Source organism: Limanda limanda, chromosome 9, assembly GCF_963576545.1.
Source record: "Limanda limanda chromosome 9, fLimLim1.1, whole genome shotgun sequence".
NCBI classification, from domain to species: Eukaryota; Metazoa; Chordata; class Actinopteri; order Pleuronectiformes; family Pleuronectidae; genus Limanda; species Limanda limanda.
The window spans coordinates 774,091-790,140 of record NC_083644.1 but is presented as its reverse complement, the minus strand read 5'-3'; the positions used below and the strand labels follow the sequence as shown (position 1 = coordinate 790,140).

Here is a 16,050-nt window from a genome sequence, read left to right as displayed (position 1 = left end):
TCGTGACGTGATGGTAACTATGAGGAGTTCCTTCCGGTCGTCATGACGACGCTGTGAGTGTCCTCAGTGTCTCAGAGCCGGAGACGAACAGATGAATGCGTGTTGAGTTTCTGCCGAGCAGCTTGAGGAGATCCAGCTGCCGGGGTTTTCAACCAGCACACAGTCGTCCCTGGTGCGGCTCGGCAGCGCCCCCCTCAGCCTGGAGAAGGACACTGAGCTGCCGTCCGCCCACGTCCAGCCCCTCGGACCTGGAGACAGACCTGAGGACAAGCAGGGGACGGATCAGCAGCTGCTCCAGCTGGAGGCTCGAGGCCTGAACGTGCTGCGTCACTCACCGATCCAGAACGGCTGCTTCCTGGAGAACCTCCACAGCCAGGACATGTCTCTCCTGGAGCGCACGCTGGTCAAGCTGCTGTTGAACCTGGGAGACAACCGCACCTGCCCATTAACTCAATTAGTTCCCATGGCAACCGCTGGGATTTCTGACACCTTTTTGTTTCCAGATTTTCATTGAGTAAGAAACGTGAAGTGAAAAGTTCAACAACAACTTTTACTAGGGCTACGTTGCATCACTAACGGGCCCTAGACGTCGATCCTTGCCTGCTAATCGCTCATTACGGTCCACGCTATCAAATAGCACATCACACTGGGACGATTTTATGTAAATTGAACGATGGTTGTAAAACAAAGCTTACTTCCTGTTGCCAGTAACTGATAATGTTAGACTCTTGCTACACCTAATGTGGCTGAGTAAATCCCCAAATACTCCTATAGCTGCCATCTCCCTAGACGCAGAAAAGGCCTTTGATAGGGTGGAGTGGCAATTTCTGTTCTCCACCCTATCTCATTATGGTTTCAACTCCAACTTCATTAAATGGATAAAAATGCTGTATAAAGAACCCAAGGCGGCAGTGATGACAAATGGAATAATCTCTCCCTTCTTTTATCTGACCCGGGGAACTAGACAGGGATGTTTATTGAGCCCATTACTGTTTATCAAGGTACTGGCAGTCTGCCGAGGGTGAGACAGCTTGGATGAAGGTAGAAAAGGAGATGCACGCCTTTCCAACCTATAGAAGTATTGTCACAAAGAAGGTCTAACATTACAAATCCAATACTTTTACATTCAAGGGATGTTTGGAGTAAAGTACATAAAATGTTTAAACTTACACATACTCTACAAAGATATTCATCATTGTGGGATAATCCTGATGTGGAAACAGTGGCACGCTAGAGGTTTAAACACCATTAATGATCTATTTAAAGATGGGATATTTTTGTCATATGATAAGCTGTTGCAGAAATTTGATTTGGTGGGAAAAGATCATTTTTGGAAATTTTTGCAAATGAGGAGTTGCATTACTTCGAAGCCATACAATATTACCGATAATATGATGAGCGATTATATGAAACTTCCACTCAGAAAACGAAAAGCCTCACAATTTTATAAAATTGCTAATTCTTCTCTCGGCACTGACTCTGACCAGTTAAAGATGATTTGGCAGAGGGACCTTGGTGGAGAGATTAATAGTGATAGATGGGCAGTAGTTGTGGCTGATTGTGGTAAATATGTGAGAGAGGCAAGGGGAGAACTTACACAATATAATGTATTACATAAATACTATTTCACACCATCCAGACTGTATAGCATGAAACTATTGGGTGATGATCTATGCTGGAAATGCAAGGAGGAAACTGGTACTTTCCTCCACTGTATGTGGGAATGTGTCTTGATCAGACCTTTCTGGACTCGGATTCTAAATATTTTAAGTAACTGGTTTGGAGCAGAGATTCCCCGAAGTCCAGAGCTCTGTTTACTGGGGGACAAGTCTCAATTACCCAATGTAACCAAATGTCATTTTTCTGTAATTTTGGTGGGCACAACAACAGCTTGCCGAGTTATCTTAAGACATTGGAAGGCGCCAGAAATTCCACAGGTGAAAGAATGGGTATGTGCAATGACTGAAACTGCATCCTATGAATGTATGCTTAGTAGATTGAGTGATGACAGGGAGGAGGGGCTGACCCCTTGGGACAGGTTCTGGAATTACATAAAGGTAAATAATGATCCCCACTAGGACTCTGGTTTTATTGTTTTGCTGTGTTTCTCCCAAGTGGGATCCTGTAATACTGTATACCTCAGCAACATGTCTATTTGATGTATGCTATATCATGTATGGTGGGGGGTGCAGATATGCAATGAAGGTACGAGTGGATATCATTATGTACTCACTTTGTTTTGTAATAGCTGCCTATTTTTGAGACAAATATGTGCGAAGTCTGTTATTATAGTCAATTCTCAACCATATACTACATGTTCCTGTATAAAGAAACATGTTTAATTTGCCATGTACCATGCCTAAGAAAAGTTTAATAAAAACTTAAGTTCAAAAAAAAAATAAAAAGTACAAATGTGGAAAATGGCCAAAATAGCCATTAAAGTAAAAACAGCAAGTTACAGCGATTTCACCCTGAAAAGCCCAAAATGGCCTTCGAAATACAGTAGGGCCTCCCACCGCTCGGTGCTCGGGTTCTTTCAAACACATTCATGTCAGTGTAATTATAGATTTCTGTCTTTACAAAGTGAAAACTAAATATGTGTGATAGAGGAAGGTCAGTGCTTTATTGACAGCTGATCTCTGTGCGGAGCAGAAACGTCATCACGACGAACTTTGATCAACAAACATGGAGACAAAAGAAGTTAAAGATTTACACACAGAATCTAAATCACTGCTTTTAATGACTCGAGTCTATTTGAGTTTACAGAACTCAGCTGTGTATCCATAACCAACCGTAACTCCAGCATAGAGAGGCTGAGTGAAGGTGGTCTGGACTCTGTGGAGGAGAGTCATGGTGTCAGAGACTCTGTAGAAGGACAGAACACCTGCACTGTGATCCAGGTACACTCCTACTCTGGAGGACACTCCTACTCTGGAGAACACTCCTACTCTGGAGGACCAAGGACGTGACACTCGAGTCTCAATGCAGTTGTAATAAAAGTCATATCTGTGTCTATAACAATGTAATGACCAAGATTTATCATTGAATCCAAATAAACCTTCTGAGTTTCCTGCTCTTCCGATATTCTTGTATGCAACTGCTACACCAACTCCTTCTCCCCCCATCTTCACCTTCACCTCCCAGTAACAACGTCCAGTCAGACTCTCTCTACTCAGGACCTGACCCCCAGTGAATCTGTCTGGGTGATAAGAATAAGACTGTTGTCCTTCCCTCATATTTGTTACTTTTCTGTTTCCCTCAGATAATAACAGACGTCTGTTTGCTGTGTTTGGATCCAGTGTGATTTCCTGTGAATATTTTAAGAAGTCAGCTCTGGTCTCTGGCTCTGGTTGTGGCAGTAAAACATCCACTTGAGACACAATCAGTAAAATCTCTGTCTCTGTCTCACTCAGAATGTCCTGTAGTCGACCTCTGACCTGGGACACAGCTGCTGTCACGTCCTCAAAGTCCCTCAGAGGACGGATCCTGAAGCTGGATGAGTGTGTAGATCCACTGAGTGGTGACAATGAGGGGTAGTTGTGTAGAAGCTGGTTGTGATCCTCTGTGTCTGAGAGCTGCTTCAGTTCATGGTCTTTCCTCTTCAGCTCAGTGATCTCCTGCTCCAGTCTCTCCTGAAGATCTCTGACTGGACTCAGTTCAGTTTCCTGCTGGGATCTGATCTGCTGCTCCATATCTGAGCTTCTTTTCTCCAGCAGACGGATCAGCTCAGTGAAGATCTCCTCACTGTCCTCCACTGCTTTATCAGCAGAGCCATTGACGGCCTCCTCCTCCTGTTGAAGCAGCTTCACGTCTTTCTCTCTGCCCTGGACTCTCTGTTGGATTGTTTGTCTCCTCAGCCCGAGCTCTCTCTGCCTCTTAGTCCTTTCTGCTGCAGCTGACACTGTGTCCTGGTCTTTATGTTCCTCCACGTAGCAGAGATAACAGATACACTGCTGATCAGTGCGGCAGAACATCTTCATCACCTTGTTGTGATGAGAGCAGATGTTCTCCTGGAGCTTCTCCGAGGGCTCCCCCAGCTTGTGCTTCTTAAATGGAGGGGACTGAAGATGAGGCTGGGGGTGTTTTTCACAATAAGAGTCCAAACAAACCAAACAGGACTTGAGAGCTTTCCGTTTTCTCCCAGTGCAGACATCAGAGGCCACATCTTCAGGTCCAGCATAGCAGTGATCAGCAGGAGCAGCTTGGAGTCCAGTCTTCTTCAGCTCCTCCAGTGAATCAGCTAACATGGTGCTTGTCTCCAGGACAGGCCTCGGTGTGAAGGTCTGTCTACACTGAGGACAGCTGTAGCTTCCTCTCTCCTCCTCTTTGTCCCAGTGGGTGTTAATACAGCTCTTACAGTAGCTGTGTCCACAGCCAGTAGTCACCGGATCCTTCAGTAGATCCAGACAGATCCTACAACAGAACCTTTCTCTGTCCAGGTGATTTTCTTGTTTCTCCATTTCAGCTGCTGCCAGAGACTGTAGAACAGATTCACTTCCTCTGAACAGAAACAGATCTCTGCTCCTCCCTCTCTCCTTCACCTCCTCTTTTCCCCACGTTTTAACACACTATTGAAAAGAGCAACAGTCTACCTCTCCTCAGCAGTGTTGTCAAACTGTTTAAAGGAAGCTGCCACTGATGTTAATGAACTGCCTTTAAACTAACTGTTTAAAGGCAGTTCATCAAACCTTTAAACTAACTGTTCAAAGGCAGTTCATCAAAGTATAAAACATGTCACTTCCTGTAGCCAGCAGGTGGCACTGTGATTTTAAGTCATGTTTTCTGTGTAGATACCATCAGGCCGGGTCTCTTGTCCTACATGTCTAGTTTGGACTCAATTGGACAAAATATGTCCGAGATACAGAACCTCATGTTTTGATGGCGTGTAATAAAACTTTGATGCCACGCTAAGGTAGCACCGTGTGATAAAATCCAATACACCGAGGAGGTTCACATCTCCATCTTGATCACCTCAATATGAAGTTGATCTGATGAAAGACGTACGACAAGTACGTCAAAGTAAAAATGTGGAGAATGGCCACTAAAGTCAAAATGGCGGGCTTCCTGTTTGGTCATGCCCCTATAGATTTCTTTACATGTTGGCCAATCGTAGTGCCGGGGCTGCCCTTTAGAGGGCGCTAGTCAGTTATTTTGCCACACCCATTCCTTAAAACCATCTGAATGTCTGCGGGGGGGTTGGGGCTGTTGCTACACACATGTAGTTAGAGGGAGGTTGATCCATGAACAGTGAAGTTACAGCGATTTCGTCCTGAAAAGCCGAAAATGGAAATGCAAATCCTTTGAAATACAGTAGGGCCTCCCACCGCTCGGTGCTCGGGTTCTTTCAAACACATTCATGTCAGTGTGATGTGACGCCCCGGCTTTGGCACTGGGCCCTTTGTTTGATGTGTGTGCGTTCTCCTGTTTTCCCCTTGCAGCACGTAGGAGGAGCAGGCTGTGGTTGATGAGGGGCGGGGCTCCAGGTGATGGCCACCAGGTGATTGCCATCAGTATTTAAGCAGTGTCCCGGATCCTCCAAGCTCTCTCTGTTCCAGCTCTGGCCTGACGCCGTAAGGCTGCCTGCACCTTGTTGTGAGACTGTTGTTTGTACCCGTTTTGTTAAATAAACTTGAGTTATGTTAAACGTTACCCGACGGTGTCAGTCTTCCCTTTTGTCACGGCTACTGGGAGCTAGGTAGTCGTGACAGTATTTATAGATTTCTGTCTTTACAAAGTGAGAACTAAATATGTGTGATAAAGGAAGGTCAGTGTTTGATTGACAGCTGATCTCTGTGCGGAGCAGAAACGTCATCACGACGAACTTTGATCAACAAACATGGAGACAAAAGAAGTTAAAGATTTACACACAGAATCTAAATCACTGCTTTTAATGACTCAAGTCTATTTGAGTTTACAGAACTCAGCTGCGGCTCCATAACCAACCCCAACTCCAGCATAGAGCGGCTGAGTGAATGTGGTCTGGACTCTGTGGAGGAGAGTCATGGTGTCAGAGCTGCTGTAGAAGGACAGAACACCTGCACTGTGATCCAGGTACACTCCTACTCTGGAGGACACTCCTACTCTGGAGGACCGAGGACGTGACACTCGAGTCTTGATCCTGTTGTAATGAAAGTCATAACTGTTTCCATTACGTGATAATGACCACGAATTAGTATTGAGTCCAAATACACCGTCTAAGTTTCCTGCTCTGCTGATATTCTTGTATGCGACTGCTACACAAACTGCTCTCACCTTCAAGTCCACCTCAACCTCCCAGTAACAACGTCCAGTCAGACTCTCTCTACTCAGGACCTGACCCCCAGTGAATCTCTGTGAGTGATCACAATAAGACTGTTGTCCTTTACTCATATATGTTACTTTTCTGTTTCCCTCTGATAATAACAGACGTCTGTTTGCTGTGTTTGGATCCAGTGTGATTTCCTGTGAATATCTTAAGAAGTCAGCTCTGGTCTCTAGCTCTGGTTGTCGCCGTAAAACATCCACTTGAGACACAATCTGTAAAACCTTTGTCTCTGTCTCACTCAGAATGTCCTGTAGTCGACCTCTGACCTGGGACACAGCTGCTGTCACGTCCTCAAAGTCCCTCAGAGGACGGATCCTGATGCTGGATGAGTGTGTAGATCCACTGAGTGGTGATAGTGAGGGGTAGTTGTGTAGAAGCTGGTTGTGATCCTCAGTGTCTGAGAGCTGCTTCAGTTCATGGTCTTTCCTCTTCAGCTCAGTGATCTCCTGCTCCAGTCTCTCCTGAAGATCTCTGACTGGACTCAGTTCAGTTTCCTGCTGGGATCTGATCTGCTGCTCCACATCAGAGCTTCTTTTCTCCAGCAGACGGATCATCTCAGTGAAGATCTCCTCACCTTCCTCCACTGCTTTATCAGCAGACCCGTTGACGGCCTCCTCCTCCTGTTGAAGCAGCTTCACGTCTTTCTCTGTGTCCTGGACTCTCTGCTGGATTGTTTGTCTCCTCAGCCCGAGCTCTCTCTGCCTCTCAGTCCTTTCTGCTGCAGCATACACTGTGTTGTGGTCTTTATGTTCCTCCACAGAGCAGCGGTAACAGATACACTGCTGATCAGTGCGGCAGAACATCTTCATCACCTTGTCGTGATGAGAGCAGATGTTCTCCTGGAGCTTCTCCGAGGGCTCCACCAGCTTGTGCTTCTTAAATGGAGGGGACTGAAGATGTGGCTGGAGGTGAGATTTCCGTTTTCTCCCAGTGCAGACATCACAGGCCACAGCTTGGAGTCCAGTCTTCTTCAGCTCCTCCAGTGAAGCAGCTAACATGGTGTTTGTCTCCAGGACAGGCCTCGGTGTGAAGGTCTGTCTACACTGAGGACAGCTGTAGCTTCCTCTCTCCTCCTCTTTGTCCCAGTGGGTGTTAATACAGCTCTTACAGTAGCTGTGTCCACAGACAGTAGTCACCGGATCCTTCAGCAGATCCAGACAGATCAAACAGCAGAATCTTTCTCTGTCCAGGTGATTTTTTTGTTTCTCCATTTCAGCTGCTGCCAGAGACTGTAGAACAGATTCACTTCCTCTGAACAGAAACAGATCTCTGCTCCTCCCTCTCTCCTTCACTTCCTCTTTTTCCCACGTTTTAACACACTATTGAAAAGATTAACAGTCTAACCTCTCCTTAGCAGTGTTGTCACACTGTTTAAAGGAAGCTGCCAGTGATGTTGATGAACTGCCTTTAAAAAGTTAGTTTAAAGGCAGTTCATCAAAGTATAAACATGTCACTTCCTGTAGCCTGGCGCTGTGATTTTAAGTCATGATTTCTTTGTAGATATCATCAGGTTGCGAGTCTTGTCCTACATGTCTCGTTTGGACTTGACTGGACCAAATATGCCAGAGTTACAGAAGCTTGTGTTTTGATGTTGTGTAATCAAACTTTGATGCCACCCCACGGTCACACTGTGTGATGAAATCAAATATATAAGATATATATATATTTATATCTCCATCTTGTTCACATGACATTCCCAGAAGTTGAAGTTGATCTGATGAATTCCCAATCTATCCATGAGACTTTTTTGTTTGTCATGAAAAGACACATGTCCCTATTGATTTTTGTAGATGAAGGCCAATCGTGGTCCGGGGGGGGGGGCTGTTGATACACACATGTAGTTTGAGGGAGGTTGAACCTCGAACACAGAAGTTACAGCAATTTTGTGTTTCACGACGAGTTGATGAACTTTGTTGCCAGGCCATTAATAATCCGCATGATGAAAAGTCCCAGTAATCTTATGGCTACATTATCAATGTCTTGAGACCCATGTGACACAGTTTGACATGGTTTCGAAAAGTGGATGAGGAGGAATACTTTCAAGTGTAAAACGTTCCAAAAACAAGACATTTCCTGTTGCCACCAGGGGGCGCTGTGGTTTTCAGTCATGATTTCTGTATAGATGTCTTCACGTCGCGACTTTTGTCTTATGTGTCTAGTTTGGACTCAATCAGACCAAATATGTCTGAGATACAGAAGCCCGTGTTTTGATGGCGTGCCAAGTCACGGGCGCACAGTGTGACGAAAAGTTGAAATTCGAGCAAGTTTAGATCTCCATCTTGTTCTGATAAGACTCACCTTAATTTTAAGTTGATCTGATGAAAGCCCTATGACAAGGATGTCAAAGTAAAAATGTGGAATATGGCCAAAATGGCAACTAAATCCAAAATGGCGGGCCTTCTTGTTGCGTTTTTCCTAATGCTCCTTGAGGCTTTGATGTCTGAATGGTCACGATACACCTTTGTCCCGATTTTGATGAAAATCTGTTATGTGGAAACCTAGGGGCTGCGTTCCAGGTGGCGCTGTTGAGCCATTTTGCCACGCCCATTTCCAAATACTCCAGAATATGTAAATTTTCACCACTTTCTAATTTATTGCAAAGTTTAGAAGATTTTGGGGCATTTTGAAGCCGTCATAAAGCCCATCCTTTTGTGGGTCTGTGTGTATTACTGTGTGTGTATTCACGTGTGTGTCTGTGTGTGTATTCATGTGTGTGTGTGTCTGTGTGTGTTACTGTGTGTCTATTCACGTGTGTGTCTGTGTTTATTACTGTGTGTGTATTACTGTGTGTGTATTCACCTGTGTGTCTGTGTGTGTATTCATGTGTGTGTGTCTGTGTGTGTTACTGTGTGTATTCACGTGTGTGTGTCTGTGTGTGTTACTGTGTGTGTATTACTGTGTGTGTATTCACGTGTGTGTTACTGTGTGTGCATTCACGTGTGTGTGTCTGTGTGTTACTGTGTGTGTATTCACGTGTGTGTTACTGTGTGTGTATTCACGTGTGTGTGTCTGTGTGTGTATTCACGTGTCTGTGTCTGTGTGTATTCACGTGTGTGTGTATTTACGTGTGTGTCTGTGTGTGTATTCACGTGTGTGTCTGTGTATGTTACTGTGTGTGTATTCACGTGTGTGTTACTGTGTGTGTATTCACGTGTGTGTTACTGTGTGTGTATTCACGTGTGTGTGTCTGTGTGTGTTACCGCAGTGAGCAGCTTCTCTCAGCGCTCGCCCAGGTCGCCACAGACGAGCTGATGATGTAACAACGTCTCCTGTAGTGAGTCCAACCATCAGGACACCAGCTGCTGAACGACTGAGGACACAGAGACACACACTTCAGACACACAACAGCACCCGACAACACTGTGTGTGTTTGTGTGTTTGTGTGTACCTTGTGCACCTTGTGCTGCCGTAGCTCTGGTGCTGGATGATCCATCTGAGGAGTGTCACCAACTCGCCCCTCCTGCAGGGGGCGACTGTGAGACCAGCTCCACCCAGAGTCATCCGGCTTCAGTTCCTCCAGACGAAGAGGAGTCAGGCTGTGGAACTGAGGAAGAGGAGGAAGAGGAGGAAGAGGAGGAAGAGGAGGAGGACATTAACACGTCACGTTCGTTCATTCATTCATGTGTTTGTGTGTGTCTGTGTTGTATGTGTCTGTGTTGTGTGTGTCTGTGTTGTGTTGTGTCTGTGTTGTGTGTGTCTCACTGTCCACACTCTGTCTCCAGGCGTCCTCTCTCCTGACAGATGAACCTGAACAAGGTTGAAACGTTGATTATTAATTTAGCACATTCATCAAATGTCTTTTCTCAGAAGAAGTTTCAGGATTCATGAAGAAGTGAAGAACGTGAGAAACGTGATTATTAGAATAGAACCTCGTGTTTTAACCGTGAACTGAAAACAAAGATGGCGACTCGTCTCCACTTCCTCCAGAAAGACAGACAGAATGTCTCCGATGTGAGCGCTGCCATCTAGTGTTGGAGTCTGAGTGTGCAGCCGTGATCGTGGGCGGAGCCGAGGTATCGAGGTCCGACACGTTAAAGGAGGAGGTGTACGAGCTGTACTGCAGCCAGACACCAGGGGGCGATCCAGAGGAGTTGGCTTCACTTTCAGGGAGCTTTCATGTCGTCCATCTTTATTTACAGTCGACAAACCTGATGTAATGTGAAAGGAAACCAGCAGGGGGCAGAGTCTCTGGTTCTTAAACTTCTGTGTGAAATCTTAAATCTCGTTGACTCTTCAAACTGATCAATGAATCCTGATGAACTAAGTGACGTGGGACAGACAGACGTCTCTGACCTTTACTCCTTCACGTCCGACCTCGCTCGCCGCCGCGCCCGTCCCTGGCAGCCTCCTGCTGTGGGGGGGGGCGTGGCCGGGCGCCGGCTGGTCCTGGGGCTCCCGCTCTCCGTAGTCCAGGGAGGGCCGGCGGTCGGGGACGTCTCCTCTGGGGGGGTGAGGCTGGTTCTCCCACATCAGCTCCGCCTCGATGTCGGTGACGGGGTCCTCGTCCTCCTCCGGCGTGGGGGGGTCCGGGAGGCGAGGGGGCGGAGCCTTCCCGCCCTCGTCCACCACCAGTTCCTCGGGCTCGCACCTTCCTGAGACAACAGACACGAACCCGTCAGTCTCCGTCTTCCCTCAGTGCTGAAGTCACTTCGTTGACAGGTGGGCGTCTGACCTCCTCGGGGGTCGATGACCTCCACGCTCGCCGACGACCTCTGACCCAGGACGGCGTTCTTCGGATTCTTCAGGACGACGCTGAAGGTCTCGTGGTTTTCCTCCAGTCCGTCGTCCATCAGGTAAATGTTCCAGGTTTTCACACTGACGCCTGAAACCAAACAGGAGACACAGGATGGAGGTGAGCACCATTACACTGATTTATGGATTTATAGATAATATAATATATCATATAATAACATATAACTTCTGACCTGCGTCAAACTGGATGAGAGAAGCTGAGCTGTGAGTGAAGTCTGTTCCGAGTTTGGCCGAACCTTCCTCCACCTGCACACACACACACACACACACACACACACACACACAGACACACACACACACACACAGACACACACACACACACACACACACACACACACACACACACAAACACACACACACACACACACACACACACACACACACACACACACACACACACACACACACACACACACACCCTGAGCTCTGATTGGTTGCGTGTGTGTGACACTTCCTCTGCAGCGCCGCGACTTCTTACCTGAATCGCAACGTACGCCGGGTCCAAGCTCCTCCCACTGCGCGTGATCTGGATCTGAAGAGTCCCCGAGGTCTCACAGGTTCTGTAGCAGGTCGCAGACAAGTCCACCCGAGACCAGAACAGCTCTAATCTACAGGGGACACACAAACACACAATGTAGACACACAATACACAACACAATGCACATGATATATGATGATAAGCATCAAGTCATTTGTTGTCAATGATTGAAATGTTACTGTGTTCATTCACTTTGTGTCTCTGATGTTGTCTTTTCTCTTTGTGTAGTACTTTGTCACAGCAGTTTTTAAAGTATATATGCACACACATTGTGATGATGTGTGTTATATGTTCTGTTCGTCTGGGGACTGAAGGGTCAATAAGGTCGAGGACATTCGTGTGTGGACACCAGGTGATGGACATGTCCGTCCCTCAGCAGCTGGACCTACACGTCCGGCAGCATCGTGTTTCCCGCCGGGTCCGTGAGGCGGAACTCGAAGCTGTCGGCCGTCACCTCCACGTCGGCCGGGAGGACGAACACCACGGCCCGCTGGTCCACGTCCCGCTGGGTGAAGCGACCCCGGATGTAGCCCCCTGGTGGGACGAGAGGACACAGCAGCTCAACACCCGGGACCGGACCTCGTTTCACGTTCACAAGCAGAGAGAACCAGAGAGGAGCCGGACCTGTGAGGAAGTTCTCCAGGAACCCGAAGTGAGGAGGCCTGCTGATGGAGAACTCCAGCTCCTCGGGGGGGCTGTCCGGGTCCCACGCCTGCAGGTGTCTGCTGGTGATGAAGATCCCGAACCGTCCGGCCCCCAAATCCACCACCGTGCTGGGGCTGCGTCTGCTGGTCAGACTGGGAGGAGTCCTGTCCACCTGGTCCACCTGGAACCAGAGGACCACAGGGGGGGCTCAGGTGAGAGACGGATCCGAACGACGCCCACTAACCACGCCCACTGACCACTATAGTCTACTTTTGCGAAATTTGCAGTTTCAAATAATAATATTTAGTGGTTTTTTCTTCAAATACAATATTGAGTTAAATTTAACTAAATAATAGTCCCTTACTTTGTATATAATCAACCTGAGCCACTAAGCCACAATAATTACGATGAAACTACACATGACACGCAAACAATGTTGTGTCATGTAAAATAGTTTTGTTTTATTTTTCTTTACTTTACATTTACTTCAAAACACACATTACATGTACAACTGTTTAATTAGTGGTCTGAAAGTGCGTATGTCTGGAGGATGCTACACTTGCTCACTTAACATCAATTGGCATGTGCTATGCAACAATAATACTGATGGCTTGAATAGTAGTGTTATTTTACAACCGTACATATCGGGAAATATTAGGTCCACACCCTCAATCTAGGACTCAGTCACCCTCACCATCATCTGAGTCAGTTAACTGGACGATGGGTTCTTCCTCACTGGGTTGATTAGAGCAGGTTTGCAGTTTGTACATGTCTTTGCAAACCAAACCACCGTTGACTGATGTCTTGCTTCTTGATCTCATTCCTCAACTGCAACGCTAGGGTTAGGGTTAGGGTTAGGGTTAGGGTTAGGGTTAGCTCTAATGGCCCAGGCATGTTGCAGCTCCATTTTCAAGGAGTATGTGGCTTTGGCAAGCTCACTCCTAGTTAGGCAGTCTGGGTTCAGAAGTAGCCTTCCCTTGTCGTCAGATAAGATGTGGATGGACCCTGCAAGCTCAGTCGCCAACCTGCGACGCAGATGTTTCTTGGTCGAGTCTTTGACCTGTGGCTGAAACCGACGACACTAGTCTTGACGTCAGGTCTGTCATGGGTATTATCTCTGGATTGGAAAAGAGTTCATTCCTGATATACGCAAGCAGTTCCTCATGGGCATGTTTCTCTGCTGCCTCATACTGTGTTCCTGCATTCTCTCCTTGGTCCATTCCACCAGAACAAGGAGAGAATGCGAATGTGTATCCACAGGAGCAGGACCTATGGTGATGCCCCTAAGCAGCAACAAGTTCTCTACTCGTGATAGCAAGTATCCTCTGGTGGAGTTTGCTGGTTGCAGCTTTTCTGAAACGATCATCAGCGCGACTCTGTTTTGACTCTTCTGGTATTTACTTTTATTCTGATAGAATATACATTTATTTTCAAGTACCCTTGAAGTTCTCTGGGTTGTTCGGCAGGCTCAACAGAGGCAGCTTTTTTTGGTGATTGAGTCCAGGAGCTTCTTCATGGTGATCTCTCCCTCACCCAGGCCTTCGGCACGGTCCAAAATTGGGGCATGTTGCCGGATTTGTGCCGCCTTCAGTAAAGTCTGCCACGATTATAGATTCTGTGGTGACACTAGGTTGGAGTCATCACTGGAGCAATGGATGGTGCACGTCATCCCTGCCTGCTTCTTAGGCACGCTGCTGGTTTCTTCCATCATTCCTTCAGGACTGAAACTTATATTTTCCTTTCTCTTCTGTTAAAAGCTGAAAGTAAATGCTCAACTGCGCAAGATTGTGGTCAACCGAATACAACAATGGTCATAAGTGTAAATCAAGGCTGATCTTGGTCCCATCTAAGAATCAGATTTTCAAGTGATAACAACAAAACGTGTATGAAAAATCTACATTTACTCTTTTCAATAGTTGCAACATTTGACTTATAGAAATAATTGAGTTAATGATCAAAATTATATCACTGTTAAGAAGATATTAGCACGTTAGAGATTTGGGGGCGAATTTCGCTAAAGCACCGATCAGTGAAAACGATAATAAAGCCCTAAAATATGAAAAGCTGCTTTTGGGCAAGGGTTATCATTTATTAATAGACTTACATCAGTCCTACAAACAACTTAGTATAGTTAAAGTTTTGCCCCCTCAGATGGAACCACTATGGGGTCTGGCCCATGGACTAGTTTCAATCTCCATGTTGTTGAGATGACGTCATTTAAAGTTGATGTGATCGAACGTGTAACGTCAAAAGTGTTTTTCCACAACTCCATAAGGCCCCGCCCCCTTCTGGCTCAGAACGTCTTTTTTGTCATTAATAAAAAACCGAACTGTTGTTGAACTGTTCCTAGAAAAAAATTTAAAAAAAAAAAAGTGTATACTATTTATTATATATAATCTATAATATACAATTATAGTCATTGATAATTCATAGACATTGTTTGCTCTTTCAGTTCCCACGTTTGTCCACAAGGTGGCAGTATTGTACTGCTCAGCTTGAGCTGAGGTTGTGGTCTGACCAGAATATGATGATGATTATAACCATAATTACCATTATTTATATATTCTATCACTCTCTCTCTCTCTCTCGCTCTCCTCTCTCTCTATATATATTTATCTTCCTAAATTGTTGTGATGTTTTTGAGGAAAGATTAGTTCATTTTTATTAGTTTTACATTCACATATGTATTTTTGTCTTAGTTTCCAATTTGTCATAACCGTGAAAGTACCTCGTACGTGTTGTGCGTGCGCGTGTTGTGCGTGTGTGCGTGTTGTGCGTGTTGTGTGTGATTGTTGTGTGTGAGTGTTGTGTTGTGCGTGTTGTGTTGTGCGTGTTTTGTTGTGCGTGTTGTGTGTGCGTGATGTGTGTGTGTGTTGTGCGTGTTGTGTGTGTTGTGCGTGCGTGTTGTGTGTGTTGTGTGTGTTGTGCGTGTTGTGTGTGCGTGTGTGTGCGTGTGTGTATGTTGTGTTGTGCGTGTTGTGTTGTGCGTGTGTGCATGTTGTGTGTGTGCGTGTTGTGTGTTGTGTGTGCGTGTTGTGTGTGTGTGTGTGTGTTGTGTGTTGTGTGTGCACCTGTATGTTGAACACAGCAGGCTCCTCCCTCAGTTGTCCGGACTCCAGGTAGCCTCTGTTGTTCCCGTCGGTCGACAGGAAGTGGAACCTGTCGCTCGACAGGAAGTGGAACCTGTCGGTCTGAGCCGGGCTGCCCGGGGCGTGGCGGTAACTCAGGTCCCGCCGGTCCACGTCCGTCTGGGTGAACCTGAGCGGGGGGGTCAGGGGGGCTCCTCTCAGCAGCAGCCTCCCGTAGCGGGGGGGCTGCGTGACGATGTAGCTCAGGTTGGCGGGGGGGGTGTCGGGGTCGGTGAGCTGCAGCAGCTCGGGGGGGATGACCTCTGTGGCGCCGTCCTGCAGCCGGAGGCCCAGGTTGTGGCGGAGGGTGGGGGGGATGCGGTCCCCGTGCTGGATGCTGAGGTGGAGGCTGCCGCTGCGTGACATCACACCGTTACTGACCACGAAGCTGCAACACAGACCACAAACCGTTACTGACCACGAAGCTGCAACACAGACCGCAAACCGTTACTGACCACGAAGCTGCAACACAGACCAGAGGCCTCAACTCGCTGCTCTAACACGATACATGTCATCAATAAATAAATAGGATCAGATTTTACGCCGTCGCATTTTGAAAATAATATAGTTACAGCCTTAAATCAGGCTTTATCAACACTTATATACAGAGAGAAACAATTTCTTTATCCAATGTAAAAAAGATATAAATATGAATCTTTGCTAAACGTCTGCAGCAGCGTCCA

The 16,050-nt window shown here is 46.6% G+C and overlaps 2 protein-coding genes across 2 annotated transcripts in view; both read right to left on the bottom strand.

Moving 5' to 3' along the window:
- Nucleotides 1-19: 19 nt before the first annotated feature.
- frem1b (Fras1 related extracellular matrix 1b) overlaps nucleotides 20-16,050 on the bottom strand; it is a 39,493-nt gene continuing 23,462 nt past the window's right edge. Inside the window, 11 exon segments of the mRNA XM_061078064.1 lie at nucleotides 20-260; nucleotides 336-421; nucleotides 9,505-9,614; nucleotides 9,693-9,848; nucleotides 10,598-10,896; nucleotides 10,977-11,126; nucleotides 11,230-11,302; nucleotides 11,535-11,664; nucleotides 11,984-12,128; nucleotides 12,219-12,420; nucleotides 15,311-15,755. Coding sequence (XP_060934047.1) covers nucleotides 64-260; nucleotides 336-421; nucleotides 9,505-9,614; nucleotides 9,693-9,848; nucleotides 10,598-10,896; nucleotides 10,977-11,126; nucleotides 11,230-11,302; nucleotides 11,535-11,664; nucleotides 11,984-12,128; nucleotides 12,219-12,420; nucleotides 15,311-15,755 — 1,993 coding nt within the window. The 3' untranslated portion in view covers nucleotides 20-63.
- LOC133010736 (tripartite motif-containing protein 16-like) lies at nucleotides 2,691-4,460 on the bottom strand. The gene has a single exon (XM_061078364.1). It carries the CDS (start codon nucleotides 4,458-4,460, stop codon nucleotides 2,751-2,753), a length of 1,710 nt encoding a protein of 569 aa, XP_060934347.1. The 3' UTR covers nucleotides 2,691-2,750.

Coding starts and splice junctions, on each gene's coding strand:
- LOC133010736 (XM_061078364.1), bottom strand. CDS start 4,460: ATGGAGAAACAAGAAAATCACCTGGACAGAGAAAGGTTCTGTTGTAGG.